At 32.3% G+C, this 19,229-nt stretch overlaps 4 protein-coding genes across 4 annotated transcripts; 2 read left to right on the forward strand and 2 right to left on the reverse strand.

The window, feature by feature from the left end:
- Positions 1-64: 64 nt before the first annotated feature.
- Positions 65-4,942, forward strand: Ir21a (Ionotropic receptor 21a). The gene is made up of 11 exons (XM_070641883.1): positions 65-288; positions 393-562; positions 621-839; positions 1,676-2,612; positions 2,672-2,764; positions 2,821-2,982; positions 3,041-3,179; positions 3,242-3,344; positions 3,422-3,584; positions 3,643-4,273; positions 4,346-4,942. Exons 1-11 carry the CDS (start codon positions 65-67, stop codon positions 4,940-4,942), a joined length of 3,438 nt encoding a protein of 1,145 aa, XP_070497984.1.
- Positions 4,943-12,778: 7,836 nt separating this feature from the next.
- Positions 12,779-13,605, forward strand: LOC139091725 (protein dhs-3-like). The gene is made up of 2 exons (XM_070641884.1): positions 12,779-13,283; positions 13,348-13,605. The coding sequence occupies exons 1-2, from the start codon at positions 12,849-12,851 to the stop codon at positions 13,603-13,605; spliced, it is 693 nt and encodes a 230-aa protein (XP_070497985.1). The 5' UTR covers positions 12,779-12,848.
- Positions 13,261-15,910, reverse strand: LOC139091743 (nuclease SbcCD subunit C-like). The gene is made up of 2 exons (XM_070641909.1): positions 14,326-15,910; positions 13,261-14,253 (listed from the first exon to the last, which is right to left on the reverse strand). The coding sequence occupies exons 1-2, from the start codon at positions 15,688-15,690 to the stop codon at positions 14,050-14,052; spliced, it is 1,569 nt and encodes a 522-aa protein (XP_070498010.1). The 5' UTR covers positions 15,691-15,910; the 3' UTR covers positions 13,261-14,049.
- A 40-nt stretch (positions 15,911-15,950) lies between these two features.
- Positions 15,951-17,430, reverse strand: LOC139091726 (putative leucine-rich repeat-containing protein DDB_G0290503). Its single transcript, XM_070641885.1, has 2 exons — positions 16,219-17,430; positions 15,951-16,163 (listed from the first exon to the last, which is right to left on the reverse strand). The coding sequence occupies exons 1-2, from the start codon at positions 17,428-17,430 to the stop codon at positions 15,951-15,953; spliced, it is 1,425 nt and encodes a 474-aa protein (XP_070497986.1).
- Positions 17,431-19,229: the final 1,799 nt, after the last annotated feature.

Raw genomic sequence — 19,229 nt, forward strand, 5'->3', positions numbered from 1 at the left:
TCCAAAGCCACTTCTTCATTTGTCAACTGAATTTTTAGTGAGTAACATCAAAAAGAGAGAAATAATGTTGCGTAGAGGAGTTCTAAAAGTTTTATTAATTTTTGTTCCGTTAATATTTGGTCTATCTCCATCGACATTTCTTAAAATTGGATCCGGAAAAGATGTGAAGCCTGGAGAAAATCTTGACTATGTAGTGTTGAATATTATTTTTCAGAATCAAGGACAAAAGTGTGGTGGAACTTTGATTGCTCCACAATATGTGCTCACATCTGCAACATGTGTTTTTGAGTAAGTAATTAAATCGCGTGTTCATTTGAAGAAAAGTTAGAATAGCATGAATTCCGTTATTGCTAATCATATTATGGCTTATTAAAATCCAAATTATATTCTAGTCCAGTTGAAGGTGTTGCTACAGTGGTAAATGTCACTTTTCCACAATATCGACCTACAGAATATGTTAATTCAAAATTGAAAGTTTATATACATCCACATTATAACGCAACTACTCATGCTGATGATATTGCTATAATAAAATTAATGTCTGCAATGACACCAGATGCAAGCAAGTTCTCAAATCATGAATTGTTCATAATTTTTTATCTAATTATTTTATTTTTAAGGAACCATTTCAATTGCTAGATTAGAGACGAATAATACAGCAGATATGTACGTGGATAAATTAGTAAGAGCTTGTGGAATGGGATCCATAGACAATTATCCACGTCCGCCAAGAGTACTTCAGTGTACAGAACTTAATGTTGTTCAAGCTGCAAGCTGTAATTCAAATCCTAAGACAATTTGTACACAATGGCCAGATCGTGATAATAATATGTGTAATGGTAGGGGTATAATAAATATGAAGCTTATTTTATTGAATGTTACTGCATCTTTGACATCTGTTTTAGGAGATTATGGTGGTCCAATCTATTCATTTATTGAATCCAGCGCAGGAATGAACCTAACTGTTATTGGCATAGCATCATATTCTCCAGATTATCGTACAGGATCACCATGTCTTGATGCTCATAAAGTATCACATGCTCAAGTAGCAGCTTACATAGATTGGATTACAGCCACATTGATTTAATTACATTGTAATGTAACTACTGAAATAAAATCAAAATATTTCCAGCTCAGAGTCTTTTTATTTCATAAAGCTTTCGATGAAAGCTTCAACGCATTATTTATTCCATTATTTTTCCAACCTGAACTTTGTCTTATAATAAAATTATTAATAACCTGATATGATTGGAAATAGGTTCCTCAGAATGATATAAAAGACTTGAAATGTTCCTTACTGGATTTAATTTTTGTGCTGCGCTCAATCAAATCGGTTAAAATGTGAAAAGTAGAAGTGATCAAAAGATAATTTCATAGACTTAAGGACTTTTCTAAGTGGAAGTGATCAAATTTAATAACTCGAATTTTTAAGGATTATGGCTTAAAATATGAAAAATGAATTGTGAAAAATTGGAACAATAAAAGTTGAATCCTGTGAAAAATAAGTATCAATCCTGGATATGACATTTCTAAATCGGAAGTAAATTTAACAAGATTTTATTAAGTCGAATCAGTGTAAAAAGTGAAGAGACACTAAAAAGTGAATGTTTAAAAATGGATTTAAAGACTATAAAAATTTCAATACTTTTCCTTGCTTTATGCATCCATAAATCAGAATCATTTATAAGTCATAGAGAATCAGATTTAATACTCAAAAAATTAATTTCATATGACAGCATTAAAATTAAATTACAGCATCAAAATGCCATATCTGATTTACTACCTGAAACCTTTTATTACTCTCCGTACCAAAATCTTCAGAATGAAAATGATTCAGTTACAGTAACACTCCCAAAGGAAACACGGAAAAGAAGAAGCAGCGATGTTACGTTCCGTGGCAAGCCAAAATCAGTTCAAGAAATTTGGTCGAAAAATTTCAATTTGACAACTCAAGAATTTCAGCAAACGACATCCTTAGTGACATTGATGAGTAAAGTTATTATCAAATATTTGGGTGCATGTATTCCTATAATCCTGTATGATGAGTATGTAGAGAATTCTGACGGTTTTGTACTTCAACGATTATTTCAAGAATTTCCATCAACTTTTATTCATGGAAAATTGAATATAAACTTTACACTTAATAATCCACACTTTCTTATACCAAAAGATAGTAAATGTCGAAGTTATATTCTGTTCTTGTCTGATGCTTTAATGACACGTCGGGTTATTGGACCACAAATTACTGATAAAGTCATTATTGTTCCACGTTCATCGCAATGGAAATTGCAAGAGTTTTTAGCATCGCCACTATCACGTGATATAATAAATCTTCTTGTCATCGGTGAAAGTTATTCAGCTGATAAGACTCGGGAGCGTCCTTATGTACTGTATACACATCGCTTATACACGGATGGTTTGGGAAGCAATAAGCCACTGGTATTGACATCGTGGGTTAAGGGAAAATTGTCACGACCGCATGTTGATTTATTTCCAACAAAATTAACAAAAGGATTTGCGGGTCATCGCTTTTCAGTTAGTGCTGCTGATTTTCCACCATTTGTATTTAAAAAATTGTCTACTGATGGTGTTGGGAATGTACAGATTAGCTGGTAAAGTTTAGTTTTTAAGGACGTTTGTAATTAAGTATTTAATTGATGTTTTAATTTAGGGATGGATATGAATATCGAATTCTACAAGTACTTGGTAAAATGATGAACTTTACTTTTGATGTTGGTGAACCAAAGAACTTAGCTACTCTTGGGTATGCAAGTTGCTCATAAAATATAGTTTACAAATATTAAGGTTCATTCTTTCTAGACCTGGAGATGCAGTAGCAGAATCTGTGTCTAAAGGGTTTTACGATATTGGAATTGGTGGATTGTATGTGACCACGGATAGAAACTTGGACATGGAAATGTCAGTATCTCATAGCTCCGATTGTGCTGCATTTATAACATTAGCATCAAAAGCTTTGCCAAGGTAAAGGATGTGATAAGCAAATAAAGTATGTCTTAATATTAATTGTAATTCTAAATAGATATCGAGCTATACTTGGACCATTTCAATGGCCTGTCTGGTTATGTTTGACAATCACTTATATATTTGCTATAATTCCATTAGCATATTCTGATTCCTTATCAATCAGATATCTTATCGAAAAACCAGGTCAAATTGAGGTAAATTTAAATATTTATTTCTAGTTCCAATATGACTTGCTGAATAATTAATTTATATTCAGAATATGTTTTGGTATGTTTTTGGAACATTCACAAACTCATTGACCTTCACTGGTGAATTGAGTTGGTCAAATTCAAAAAAAGCATCGACACGAATGCTTATTGGTAAATAAATTTCTTATTGCCTATTACACGCAATTTTATTATAGTTATTAATGATTAAATCTATTTTCCTTGCACAGGTGTTTATTGGGTATTCACGATCATCATTACGGCATGTTATACTGGAAGTATTATTGCATTTGTAACATTACCTGTTTACCCTGAAACTGTCGATTCAATCAAACAATTGAATAGTGCATTTTATCGTATTGGAACTTTAGATCGAGGTGGATGGGAAAGATGGTAAGGCTGAATTTTAATTTATGAAGGCTGAATTATTGTTGCATTTCCTTTAAAACAGGTTCTTGAATTCATTTGATAAAGAAACATCAAGGCTCTTCAAAAAATTAGAATTTGTTCGGGACCTAAACGAAGGATTAGGCAATGTCACAACTGCATACTTTTTGTTTCCATATGCTTTTATTGGAAGCCGTGCACAGCTCGAATACATTATTAAGACAAATTATACGGACGAAAAACTTGGTCGTCGTTCAGCATTGCACATAGGCGATCAATGTTTTGCACTTTTTGGCGTATCCATTGCATTAAGAGAAAATTCTGTGTATCGTTCTCGTATCAATGATGGAATATTGATGCTACAACAGAGTGGAATAACAGCTAAGATCATGAATGATGTGCGATGGGATATGCTAAGGTCAAGCACTGGATCATTACTACAAATTAGTACAGGAAAAACACTTAAAATCGCGGGTATGGAAGAAAAAGGTTTGACACTTGCCGATACTGAAGGAATGTTTCTGCTTCTTGCAATTGGATTTCTAATAGCATCTGGTGCATTAGTTTCTGAATGGGTTGGAGGTTGTACAAATAAATGTATAAGGCTTATAAAAGTTAAACAGGAACAGAAACGGGAAGATCATAGGATAGAAGAAGAAATTAAAATTGAGGATGCAAAGATAGAAGCTATACGTGTTGAGGCTGAAAGACTTGAGTTAGAAAGGATTGAAGCTGAAAGACTCGAATATGAACGTAATCCTGATCAGAAACGTGCACATGAACTTGCAAAAAGAGCATTTACTTCTGCCACATCACCAGTTGGAATTTCAATGAAATCATCGACAGAAGAGGAAGTAGCAATAGCAGAAATTATTGATGAAACAGTTGAAATAATTACAGAAAGAAAATTATCAATTGATGCACTAGAAGTAAGAGGAAGCACAAGCTCATCATCATCTCGAGGAAGTACACAGCACAGTCGAGCAAGCTCAATCTCAGTACAAGATCTAAGTCCTGCTATGTTGACTGAGCTTTATCATGGACCGAACAAAAAACGTTCTAATATTGTAATGATTGAAGGTAAGATGATGAGCGAATGTGAAGCACTAAAGTATGCAAGTAATCGTAAAGAGAATGACGAAAAGTTGGAGCAAATTGATGAAGTTTCGCAAAGCTTTAAATTCCTCAATCAAGAAAATGACAGTAATAAAAGCATGGACGGAGTACTTTTGGAAGCAAATCTGACTCATCAGGTGGAAATAAACTTGCAAGCACCAACACCACGCGAAGAAGATATTGAAGAATTTTTTGGTGAAAAAGTTGAAGTCAAACACCGTAAAAAATCGAAGAAAGTTAAAAAGTAAAGCTGCAGAAAATTATTATTTTCTGTGGATATTCTCTAGTTATTTGTCTGCATTTAAACAGTAACTTGAGACACGCTTTTCAGATTATTGCCTAGTTTAATTAAAAACAATTATTTTATTATAGAGTAAATGTATGACTACAGTGCACTGTGCACTTTAAACCTGATATATAGGCGTTATAGTTTATATAGACTACATTTGACGTAGTTCTGGATCATAGATCATTGTGATCTAGGATTGCACTAGTTACAAATGAGGTTGCACCAGACCTCTAGATTCAGTCGACTTATTGTTTAAAGTGGAATCAGAATCACTTATTTCCCGAGTTGACAAATTGACATATTGGCTGCTTAATGACTAAACCAATGGTCGACTAAAGACAACATTTCTTCGGAACTTTCGGTTTAATTTGACACTAGTAAATCTTAATTACTAACTCAAAGTGGGCAAAACACGTTAAAACTAGATGATGGTAAGTTAATGTCCAGTTGATGACTAATTCTTAAATATTTTGTTCTACTCGGGATCCTGACATTATAAATATCAAAATGGTTACTCGGGTTTGATGACATTGCCGCTTGTAGTCTACAAATTGATGACTTTAGAAGCAGTGTTTCCACTTCACATGATTTGAAAGGGGACAATCTTTCCTCGTGTACTTATAATAGTCATCATTATACTGTAGCACAATTAAAATAACAAAAACATTATCAAAAGTATATTTTTTAATCGAAAATTTATTGAATGTTTATTAAGTAGGGAATTGGAAAAAATAAATAATAATTAAGTCATTTAACTTGCAAAATATATTTAAATTGAATATTTTTCAAATTTAGCTTTGTGAATAGCAAAATTGAAAAGCAAATTTGTCATCTACAGGTTATAAATAAATGTTTTTATTTAAAACATTAATGCAGTTGATTTAATTTGTGGATTTAAATGTCCTAAAAAAATTCAATGAGTATTTAACTAAATATTTACTAAGCACTCATTATTTTAGGGTTCGGAAAAAGCTGATAATCTAATTAACATTAAACACGCGACTTTACAAAAATAATTCTGGATTTGCTGCTGATTTTAATCACTAACAGTGCTGGTGGTTTCATAACCAGATATTAATCAATTTAATTAATTTAAATTTCAAAAATGTTTTTTGTGAATAATTTGTGTGAAAAAGGGGTAGCAACAGAAGCTCTACAGTGTAGATACCGTGAAAGAATACCGGTTTTTATATGAGAAATACCTGAAAAATCTCTATTGATGTTGATTCAAAATGTATGATAAAACATCAAAATAAAGGAATATTTTTGGAGTTTTAACTGTAGATAAGTGTAGATAACTGTAGATCCTGTAGATGTCCGAACCCTACACAATTTAACGCGACTTTACAAAAATAATTCTTGATCATTGCTGGTGGCAGTTAGGGATGGAAGGGAGTCTGGAAACACTAAGGACTGAGTGGGCATTAAGGACTGAGTGGGCATTAAATGGGCGTCAAGCCTAAATAATCTTCTGCTAAAGCTCCTGCTTGTTGAGAAAAATGAAATCAATTTGACCAAGAAAAGCTCACATTACGTAATTTCAACTAGCTTCGAAATTTCGTTAATGAGGCTCTTAAATTTTTAAAACCTGGTAACTGCTTGATGAAATATTTGTCTAAATTTCCTAATCATCCATTTCTATTCTATATTATCACCCATTAACCGTAATAATCTCCTTTTTCTTAATATCTTTTCATAATTATTTTTAAAAATTTATGTCCCCCTTTTTCTCATCGTCATACTCATTATTTTTATTGTTCTTGTTATGACTATATCTAGCAAAACCTTGTGATAATGTTCTATAATAAAAACAAAAAAAAAATTGTTATCATCACAGCCACACCGAAAAAGATTAATTTATAATATTTTTTTTTTTTTTGCTATCCTCATTAAAACACATTTGTTTGAATGTCATCAACTATACATAAACACAAGCCAGAAAAATGAGCTTTTTTACTCCTATTAATTAAAAATGAAAATCAAAAAATTCACATAATGGAAAATAATTTTTTTACTCTCTTAATGAACCATAATCATGAAATTAATCTCATTTGCATTTTAATCATCATAATTATAATAGTTTTAATGTTTTCACTGTGCAGCAAAATGGAATAAAATATTTGACTTGTGAGTTATTCATGTTCACACCGTATTTTTCATGTAGATTATTTCAGATATTTTAGATTCCAGTTCTAAAAGATCCTTTAGGGGTTTTATTACAAAATAGTCATTGTTTTTAAACTGTGTTATGAATTTAATGTACACATATCGATAAAGCATTTAACCATATAGTTACGATACAGAGGTATAGAGAGACGTTTTCCGTTTTATGATGATTTGTTTATTTTACCAAAATGGTATTAGAGTTCTTGCACATGTCAATTCATAAATTTTTGCAAAATAATTTATTAAAAATAAAAAATAAAAAAGTGCACTGAAAAGGACAAATGTGTAATATCCGTGACAAAACGCATCCGTAGCATATTACTAATTCGACCATCTGTCACAGTTAACTAGGTAGAGCCAAAAACTACGTATTGATGTTCTACACTAAGTCATTACTACTATTCAGTTCTTACCCGAGGCATGATCCCTTAATTTAGACTTGTTTGTCACACTAAACTGCACGAGTACATCTTATGATCTGGTGCGAGTGTAGTGCCGTGAAGACAGGCTCGCTGATAAAAGAGAATAATCATTCACATAATTGCTCCTATCATGTCAAGCCACTCTAGACCATGTTTAAGACAGCTCCCGACAAAAATCACGAAAATTCACTGCCCGGACACAAATGACAAGTGACGGACTAACTACAAGATGTCCTGGATCAATGTAACAATTAATTATAAGAGTTAAGTTAATTTAAATCTGTTTTTGACAAAATTTGTGGCCATCATTTTAACGGACGTCTTCGTGATTTCACTCTTACGATAATTCATGAAATCATTGAATAGCTGCAGACCTTTATAGAACAGACTGTTCTGCGAATACGCTTTGGTGTAGTTGGGAATACATTTCACCACGTCTTGTCGGGTACCCATGCGTGCTTGCTTTTCTTCTAAGCTTAAAGAATAAATAAACAGGCGCTTCAAATACTACGAATCTATGGAGAAATAATAAAACATTAAGATTAAGCAATTGCTTGACTGAAAGCCAGTCAAAGGCATCGAGCATATCTTGTCGATGGGTTTATTGTTACACCTGAGAATAACGCGCATATATCGATTAACAATTTTCTGTAAATCGTCTATCTGTGCGTCATTTAGAGAAAATATATTGATGCACAGTAGTTAAAATGGGAAAAGACGAGTGCTTGCACATAAATTTTCTTACTCTCATAATTCATCTTTGGCTCACATCTCTTAAAAACATAAAACTTCTTGTTCAACTTTTTAAGAATGGTTTCGTGATGTTCCTGAAAAGTCATGCAGCTGTCAATAGTAATACCTAGGTATTTCATGCTTTCAACCATTTCAATTTTCTGATCATTTATGAGAATATTCTCAGACAACATTGTCCCGGACCTTCTTCTAATGATCATTGCCTTTGTTTTTTTGACATTTATGGAAAGCCTTGCATAACAAAGCCATTCAAAAATCTTCTTTAGATCAGCATTCAGGTGAGATACCGTTTGTTTGCTTTGTCGGGATCACATTCGATATATATCAATGCATCATCTGCAAACAGATTGATTTTGCAGTGTTCGACTACATTTACGATGTCGTTTATAAAGATTATAAAAAGCAAACAACTCAATACCGAACCCTGCGGTATACCAAACAGAATGGGCAACAGTGCTGAAATGAAGCCGTTAAATTTTGTTCGCTGGACAACAGATATGAAAACGGTTATGTAAGTAAGAACTGAACCAACTAAGTACTATGGGATCACATCCATATAGCTCGAGCTTCCGTAGCAGGAGCTGCCTATCAACAGTCTCAAAAGCACGCTTGAAGTCCAGAAAAACAGCTAAGACAATTTTGTTTCTATCAAGTGAATCAATCCAGTCGGTGACTACAAGTGCTAAAGCTGATTCGCAGCTGTGGAATTTTCTAAAAGCCGATTGATGTGTGGAAAACAAGCTATTGGACTCAAAATATTCTTGAAGCTGATCTTTTACAATTCTCTCTAATATCTGGCTACAGACCGGCAGCATGTTTATGGGCCTCAAGTCGGAAACTCTTGTTGAATTTGCAACTTTTTGAATCGGCGTAACTGTACTTGTCTTGAATAAGTCAGGTACAGCGCCATGCTCAAGAGAATTGTTTATGAAGGCTGTAAAAGAAATCAAGAAATCTGTTGTATTTGCAGCATCAATCATAACTTTACCTGTGAGATTGTCGCTATAATTCTTGTGCCGTAATTCATTAAGCAAAGACCTGACTTGTTCTGCTGTGACTTGCTGAAAACTAAACCGTGTTTGGGAAGTGCTAACATAGAATCTCAAGTCCTCTGTGATTTGGGGAACATTGGTGGATAAGTCGACTATACTGTTTATAAAATACTTGTTCAATCGGTCAGCACATTTCTGGCCGTCGTGTTCGATTGAATCCTCGAATTCAAGAGAGGCTAATAAAGGCTTATTGTCATTACTATAAATAGCTTTCAGGATTGACCATAGTTTCTTAGGGTCATCAGAACAAGTAGATAGTTGTGTTTGTAAATAATTTCGCTCAGCTACCTTTAAACTTGTTTTGTAACGATTGCGCAATTTCACATACTTCTTCCAATCAATGTCACTCCTAGATCTACTCCATTCTTTTTTGGCTTCAATTTTTTGCCATTTTAGTTCTCTATGCTCCTGTGTGAACCATTTTAGCGATGCCTTTGTTGTAACTACTTTAGTACTTAACGTCTGGCTGAAAAACTTCTGGAAATGCTCGTGCATAAAATTAAATTGACAGTTTGGGTTTTCCAGCAGATCAAATGAGTGCCAATCAATCGATGACAAAAATTTAGATAAATTTGTTTTGGAATACTTCGACCAGTCAACTCTTGTTGTGACTTTATCACAGCGCGCATGTTGTTTATCGAATAGATCAATTACAATAAAACTGTGGTCAGCAACATTGTTTTTGTTTACGACTTGACAAGTTATGGAATTACTATTCGTTACAATCCAATCTATAAGCGTGCTTGATGATTTATGTTCTCTTGTTGGAGACTTTACTATTTGACAGAGTGAACGCGTCTTCAATAAATTCCTGAGAGATTTGGATACTGACTTGTCGCTGTAATTGTAATTGAAATCGCCTATGATATGGAAATCCTGGCAGTCAACTGATAGTGAATCTACGGTTCGTTCCAAAAAGAAATGAAATCACTAAGGCAAGACTTGTGGCCACGATAAATTATACAAAATGCATCATTTTTGTAACCGGAGGTAATTTTGAAACTCAACGACCAAATATCGTCCTTTTCGTATGAATCAATAGTATTTATGCTAATGGATGAATGTACATAACAAGCAACACCTCCCGTATGGCGAGAGTATGAGTCTACGCGAAATAGGGAATAATTCGGGATACTTAACTCATTATCATTCATGTTTGTTATAGTACGCGTTTCACTGAGTAAGATCAACTTTGGATTTGTTTCGATGGAAAAAACTTTTAAAGCGGCTAAATTCGCATAAAGGCTCTGTACATTAGTGTACCATATTAGACCATTCTTTAATTGCTAAACATGTGAAAGACGCTTAAGTTTAGTTAGCATCGTAGGGCATTTGGGACTGTAAGCAGGATGCGACACGTCAATGTCAAGATTGAATTTAGCTTTCGATTCTACGCAGTTTACACAGGTAAAACACGTGACAGTACATTCATCGGATTTATGCGCACCTGAACATTTTGGGCATACAGAGTGCTCGGACTTACATGCTGCAATCTTGTGACCAAAACGCGCGCATTTGTAACAACGGTTGATAGAAAAGGCATCGAATACTTTATATTTATTCCATTTTGCGTTAATTATCCCTTTTTCAACTAAACTCCTATGCGATAATGAATCTAACTGGATTATAATGGTGGAAAAACGACTATCAATCTTGGAAGTTACTTCTTTGATGATTTTAAACTTATCAGGATTCCTAATTTCGACTTCATTTTGTTTAATCATCGCCTCTCGAATTTCCTCAAGTGAAAAATTTTCCCTACTAACGCGAACAACCTTGATACGCTTAACGTCATTGTCATGAATTGAAACTTCAAAATCTTGACCAATCTTACTTGTAATTGAAGCTGCGAACGAATTACTATCAACATTTCTAGATTTCAGAATAAATTTACTACTTGATGTTGCATGCAGACCAGTAATTCGATCATCTTCAGGATTGATTGAATTTTGTATCTTGTCTTTCAATTCGGAAGGTTCTACATTAATATCCTTGGCTGACAACATTAAGGTAGTTTCTTTTACAACTCTAGCGTATGACATTCGATTATTAGGGACAGACTCACTCCCAACATTAATTCCATGATCAGACAGTTTACACACATTCTTAATATCATTCATATCCGAAGAAATGGTACTCACATCGGTGGAGAGTTTCTCTATACTTGTCTGCAGGCCATCAAGTTTAGTCTGAAGATTGACACTACTGTTAGAAAAGAGTTCTATTGTAGGACAGCAAGAACAGCATATGTATTTAAAACCAGATAGTGCAGCACGTCTCACAAAATCACTATCGACATCATTTTTCGTAAATACACTGGCACAAATATGAGCTAGGCGTTTGCACAAATAACACTTGAAAAATTCTTCATTGGGACTATCCAATTTACATTGTGGACAAGAACGCGAAGCCATAACAATTTCTAGTAATCCAAATAAATCAAAGTAAAAATTTCAAGAAAATTCCGAAAACGATTTTTTGTTTGAACAGCACTTTTACTTGGGAATAATTGATGCACTTGATATTTCTCTGTAACTGAACTACTTAGGGAACAATAATTCACCGCAATTGAGATCCAAATGACAATAAAAACTGGTAAAATTAATTTATTTTTTTTTGTAAACAAAAATCCGAGAAAAAAAAATTCAATTCTTAATTAAAGATATTTGGCAGATTCTTAAAAGGTCCTTTGCGGAACTTTCTTCAATTGTGTCACTCATCAGTTTTATTCTTCATCTATTTAGTTAGTTAAAAGATTAATTAATAATAAGAATCTATTTACTTATTTAGTCGAACCATGCTCTGAAGTGAAGGCTAAGTCACTATAAAAGCTTTGTCAATCTTTTGCTTAGATTGTCAATCTTTTGAATTTTGGAGCTCCAAAGCCTCTTGTTCCTAGTGAATTCTTTCCTAGGGTGGTAAAATAAAATTGGGTTCCTGCCTCCGCATTGCCACCTTTGCTTTATTGACACTTTATTTTGCAAATATTATTAATAGACATGTGTAGACTTAAACTACCCGATTGGACAAAAATACGTTATAATTAGTTGATTCTAAGTTAATGTCTAGTTGATGTCTACTTCTAACGTATCTCTGTAAACTTGGGCTAGATGTTAAATATTTTGAATGAAATAACGGTAGTATAATTTTAAGGGGCACTTGAAAATTTTTAATAAACCAGTTTTGTCATCAAATTTATTCATGATTTACATCAATTCTGAGCATCCAACATGAATCCAAAAATGAAAAACATAAATGAATATGATTTGCATATGTCATTGAAATTCCGAATTATGTTAATAATACAGGTATTAGATTACAAAACGCGTCTTTTACAGCTGTGTAAGAAAATGCGATTGCAAAATTTCTCATCTTCTTTCTTTCAGTCATCCGTAAGATCTTGTGTTGATCGGAAGTGCATTTCATTTTTTTATCTAAATTCAATTTAATTTCGATAAATTTTCAAACGAAAATGTTGGCTTTACAGCTTTTGATTATAGCGTCTGTCGTAGTCATACCATTGTATTTCATTTTTAAAGCCAAATTTTCAAAAACTAAGAAAATAAGTGGCAAAACAGCTATAGTAACTGGTGGATCAAATGGACTTGGACAACAGATATGCATTAAACTAGCACAGCATGGATGTAATGTAATCATTGCAGACATTTCAAGTGCAAAAGAGACATTGAAAAAGTTAGAAGTATACGATATAAAGTCAAAAGCTTATATGGTTGATGTCTCGAACTATAAAGAAATATTAAAGATGAAAGAAGATCTTAAAGACGAGTTTGAATCTGTTGATATTGTCGTCAACAATGCAGGCTTGATTCCATACAAAACACTATTTGAGCAAACAAGTGATGAGATAGAAACTTTAAATAAAGTAAATTTGAATTCAACAATATTTGTGAGTAAATTTATTTGCAATTTATAAAGTACATATTTGATTAACTATTATTTAATCTTCACAGATGACAAAGTGCTTTATTGAAAGAATGATTGAAAAAGGCACAGGTCATATTGTATCGATTTCCTCAACACAAGGAATTTATGCATTTCCACATTCATTAACATATTGTGCTTCAAAATTTGCTGTTACTGGTTTTATGCTTGGATTAAAAGAATTCTTGAGACGAGAAAAATTACACGGAATTGACACAACATGCATATTACCAAATATTATGACTACTCGTAAAGATATCATCGATTTATTGGATGAAAAGAAGTAAAGTTAAAAGACTTTCCCGATCTGCACAAATTATTCATGTCAGCTAAGTGGCAGTCACGTGGTGTCAAAGTGTCCCCACTTGACGTCTTAGTGGCAATCATAAACGTTGCCACGTGACCATTGTCTGGTTGCCATGAATAAATTATGCAAATTGGACTTTTTTCAATATTTTCTTACAATTTTAATATTTGCAGATCTGTAATTTTGTCTCCTGAACAATGTGCAGAAGTAGCTGTCGATGCGATCATTAACAGGCAATCATTTGTCACAATTCCAAAAAATTTTGGGCTAGTAATATCAGTTTTTAATGTTTTGCCATTCTTCGTTCAACATTTCATTCGAGATTATATCCGGCGTGAAGATTTGTTCTTTAAAAAATAATTTGGTATTTATAGTTTTGAACTTAATTGCTTGCTGTATTTAGACTCTAATAAAAAGTTGTGCTTTAACATCCACCAATCCTCAAAACCTTAATGCTCTTTTTAGAATATCGATAAACTTTAAAATTGTATCCAATTCTGCAGACTCCATTTTTCTCTAGCGTTCCAGGAATCACGGATGAGTTGTGTTCAGCTCGACAAATCGGAAGTTCACTATAATTTTTCTTGTCGTCAAAGTCACACCAAATGTAGTTTGGAGATGTCAAAATCTATTATAAAGGATAAATTTCAAATATTAAGAACAAAAAAGTTCAGTGAAATATCAAAAATGCCAAAAATACCTCAAACTTCTCAACACCATACTCAGCATATTCATAAGGGAAATAAGCATGTCTTCTGCCTAAAGAAAAAGCAAACTTTCCATATAAATATGATTTATAGTCTTCCTTTCGAGCAACATAAAAAGGAACACCATCGACATCTCGACCTCCAATAGCTGCATGTTCTGATAAGTGTCTGTTCCCTTGGTATGCTTCAACCCATTTATAATTTGTCATGTCTGAACTTTGAGAAGTTTTTGTAACTGGAATCTCATATCTCTTGGAAAAAATCTTTACATTTTCATTATCACTCGGCATAATCTTGCTCAAAACTAACTGACTACTTAAGTTTGACAATTTTTTTGTAAAGTCCGTGATAAGACCATTGGTTTTGACTGAGTAGTCAGTGTAATTTTTTACAAGATTTTGGATTGTTTTCTTAATATTCAGGAAGTTTTCAAAATACTTTGAAACTTCATCATACTTAGTATCATTGAGTAGCTTTAACAATTCATCAGTCATTTTCAATTGAGCTAGATTAAATTGCTTTAAGTAGCTTTGATGGACTTCCTTTAAATGTGTTGAATCATTTTGGATTTTTCTATCAATTTCATCGAAATTTTTCTTGGCTTTTACAATATTCTCGGTTTTGTTGTCTGCCTTATAAAGCTTTTCTAAAGTTGTGTACATCTGTTTCTTATTGATCAATTTATCATGTTCCTTATAGTAGTTGATTTGTTCATTTATCCAATTTGATTCTATAGTGTAAATCTCACGGATATAATTTTCTCGGACTTCTTGCACCTTTTCTTCAGTTTCATTCTTGATTTTCTTGTAAAGTTCAAAATTTTCCTTAAATTCGTCAATTGCAGCTGTAATATTTTGGATATGACTGTCAATGACACTTTTGTATTCATGCTCAAGAATATTTGATGAATTTTTTGTGTCATGCATATAAATACTTTGTTCACTGTCAAGTTTAGTAATTAAATCATTGAACTTTGATTCTATATTTTTTAATGAAAAGATAGATAAGGTTTGGCTCATATTCATTTTATGACTGTCTTGTTCTAATTTTTTTGTTGTTGATTCCGAACTAGGTGAAGTTGTTGACATTGAAATGTCAGTTACTTCGGTTGTTTCACTTACTGGTTCTAATGTAGTTTTAGTTACTTCAGTTGTTATACTTTCAGGTAACGTTGTAGTTTCAGTTACTACTGTTGTATCATTTTTAGGTACCATTGTAGTTTCAGTTACTTTAGTTGTTACTTTTTTAGGTATAACTGTAGTTTCGCCATCATCTCCATAATCTATTTCGTCAGTTTCGCCATTAGTCACAAAAATTATCGCGAAAAAAATAAAGAACAAAAATTTAATTCTTTTCATTTTATTTGAGTTATTTATTCAGTTCCTTTAAGTATTAAATTATTCAAGCTTATTTTCTAAAATGAGTGTTTAACGTTTGAAGAATTGAGAAGAACTGTCTGAACATCAATTTACTCTTTATAGATTATGATTATCACCATATGAGTAATGCGTATTATTTCAATATCAATGAATGAAATAGCAATTATTTCTATTAGGGGTAGTTCATTTATTACGTGACGGGAAATTTTATGAGAACAATTCACAATTTAGTTCCATCTCTAACACTCATAAATTTGTAAAACTTCAAATTCTTCATCTGCTGTAATTCGTTCAATCTCTCTGCCGAAGCCAAATCTGCAGCTTCCATTTGCCTCAAGAGTTCCAGGAATCAATGATTTAAAATATTTAGCTCTACAAACTGGGATGTTCATGTAGTTTTCATGCTTATTCTTATCATAGCTGCACCAAACATGTCTTGGGGAAGTTAAGATCTGTTAAGAAATTGAATTAGTAAGTAAGTAAGTATAAAGTTGAAGTCCGATTTACCTCAAAACTTTCTGTTCCTATTTCGGCATTTTCTGTTGTAATGTATGCATTATTTCTGGTATCTGATCTGATATATTTCCCGTAATAATATGTGTTATGTAATTGCTTACGAATGACGTAGTATTTATTATCTTCATCGTCAGCTCCTCCCTCAACAGCATTATCAGGAAGCAATACAATTTTTTCGTAAATTGTAATCCATTTGACATTTGACATAAGTTCTTCTTTAATATTCCTTATCATTTTGTCTATTAAAGTTTCAGCTAGTCTTTCGTCATTAAAATTTGGATTATTAATATCATGCAAAAGTTCACTTCGTCTTGGCTCAATTTCCTTGAATTTTAAAGTTGAAAACACTGACATTTCATTAAATAAGTCATTATTTATATTTTTGAGACTTTCTACAAGATTTTCTCTTTTGACGATTGTTTCATTAAGCACATTTTTAAGATCATCAACTAAAGTAAATGTGTCTAACAGCTTGTGATATTCTAAAATATTCGATACCAAAGCATCGCCCAATTTAACCTTCATTTCAGTGGCATTATCAAGTGTTGATGGTTTCTCGTTTAATATATTCGAACTGTTTAAAAGGACACTGTAACTCATTAACTTTGCATTAAGTTCTTCAATTTTGGCTGTTGAATTAAACGGAAGCTTTATTAAATTTTCTGCTGTATTATTATTACTCGATAACTTTGCATTAGGATCTTCAATTTTGGCTGTTGAATTAACTTCACTTTTTATTGTATTTTCTGTTTTATTCACTGTTGTATTATTAAGGACGTCATTTAACATCTTATTTAACGCATTATTTTCGTATTCCAAAATATTTTGTTCCTTTCCTTCTAAATTTATTTTAATTTTGAAGATTTCATCATCACTTCTTAATTTCTCAAACTCATAGAAAGCTCTTTCGATGTTGGTAAATGCATCTTTTGTTTCTCTGTCAAATTTATTAAGTTCACTTTCAGCTTTTCTCAGCTGAACAGTCCTCAAAATTTCATTCTTACTTATTTGTTCTGATCTTTTATTTGCAAATTTTCCCACAATACTTTTGAATCTATCCTCCATAGACGATGTTGAGTAAAGCTTTGTACTTGAACGTTCACTGTCTACTTTTACATATCCAAAATAATTATTACTTCGGGTGGAGATGCTTGTGATAAATAAAAACTGAATTAAAACTGTTAATTTTGATGATGATTTCATCTTGTCTGTGGAAAAGGAAGTGCGCTTAGGGCAACGATTAAAGAGAGAATAATAATTTTTTGTTAAATATAATAATTTATTGATAAGTCTCAATGCTCTGCTCAGTGTTTTGATTTTGCGTAATCAGTAACGACCTTCAATACTATTCTCAAGAAAATTATTGGAAGTAGAATAAATATTTTGATGGATGAAATTGAAATTGTTTTTTAATTTGAATTAAACATTTAATATTACTTTTTAGGGTACGTTCGGAAATTACGTAATGATAGAGATTGCGTATTAGACCCCTTCTCCATTGGTAACAAAATCATTAACCTAAACTAGTACATACCCTAACAGGCAAAAATACCAAATTTAGGTACCAAAGGTGACAATTCTGTATAATAAAAGAATGCTCTTTGCCTATTAGGGTCAATAATTGAACCACAGTAACTCAACAACACGCCTCCAAGGATTACGTATTTTCCGAATGTCCCTTTATTGCTACATTTAAATATATTATCAACATCCATTTATTCCTAAAACTTCGATATCATTTTCCAGAAGAATTATTTTCCAACCATATCCAATTCTGCATTTTCCATCTTTTTGTAAAGTTCCTGGAATTTTTGAATTTTCATATGTCACTCTGCAAATAAGAAGACTGTCATAGTTTTTACTTTGGTCATATGCACACCATTTATAGTTTGGGGTTGTTAAGAGCTGAAAAGCAGTATAAGTTTTACTTTAAAAATTTTAGTTTCCAATTTAATTTTAGTATATCTACCTCAATATCTTGAACTCCTTTTTCTGCATTCTCATATGGTATGTAAGCATTTCTTCTTGATTCCGATCGGGCATATTTTCCATAAGTACATTCTTTGACGTTACATACCCGAACGACGTATAATGTCGATCCATCAACATCTAATCCAGCAATTATTGGATTGTCTGGAATAAATGTTGTCTTTTCATGAATTTTTTCCCATTTTATGTAAGACTGATTTAATGACTGAATTTCAAGTGGTTGCTGTTGATATTCTTTGCCGTTTGTTTTTGTTAGAAAGTCTTGAAGAAAACCTTCACCTTCAAATTTCTTCTCATTTGTGTTGTAAATTACTTCCTCACTTTTAGGTTTAATATTTTCGAATGTCAAGATATTGTTCAAATTTTGAATTTTTGACCATAACTTTGATTCCATTTGATCTTTTTTTGAAAAATATTGTGCTTTTGATCGGATAGAATCATTCAAAACCTTTTGTAGTTTAAATAAATTGTAAAACCTTTCGATAATTATCACAAATTGCAGATTTTTAGTTGTTAATAGATTTATCAACTCATCAGTCATGTTAGACTTAAGTTTGTTTAATTTGTCATGCAATAGTTCACCAGACTCCTTACAATGATCATTTTCCATCCTCAAATTTTTATCAACTGCTTCAATTTCTCTTTTAAGACTTCCAATCCTATCCGTATTGCATTGTGTACAATCTTCTAATAATTTGGTCAAGAATTTCTTTTCCTTATTCAATTGTTCGGTGTTGTTTTTACAAAGCAGTTCCTTAACACTCAGGTCATTTTCATGACTTAAAATTTCAGTCATGTAATTTTTTGTAAGATTTTCTTTTTTGACTTCTATTTCCGTTTTTAGATTCTTAAATTCATCCAAGTTATCCTTTACCAGCCTATTAATATCCACTAAATTTTTATTGATTTCTTGATCATCTTCAAAGAATTTTTCTACTGCTTTATAAGAATCTAATGCATTTTGATCAAAAATCTGTTGTTGCTGGTTATTAAGCTCATCTACTAACTTATTA

Source organism: Chironomus tepperi, unplaced genomic scaffold (genome assembly GCF_022539635.2).
Source record: "Chironomus tepperi strain 1889 unplaced genomic scaffold, CSIRO-AGI_Ctep_v1 contig_260, whole genome shotgun sequence".
Taxonomy (NCBI): Eukaryota; Metazoa; Arthropoda; class Insecta; order Diptera; family Chironomidae; genus Chironomus; species Chironomus tepperi.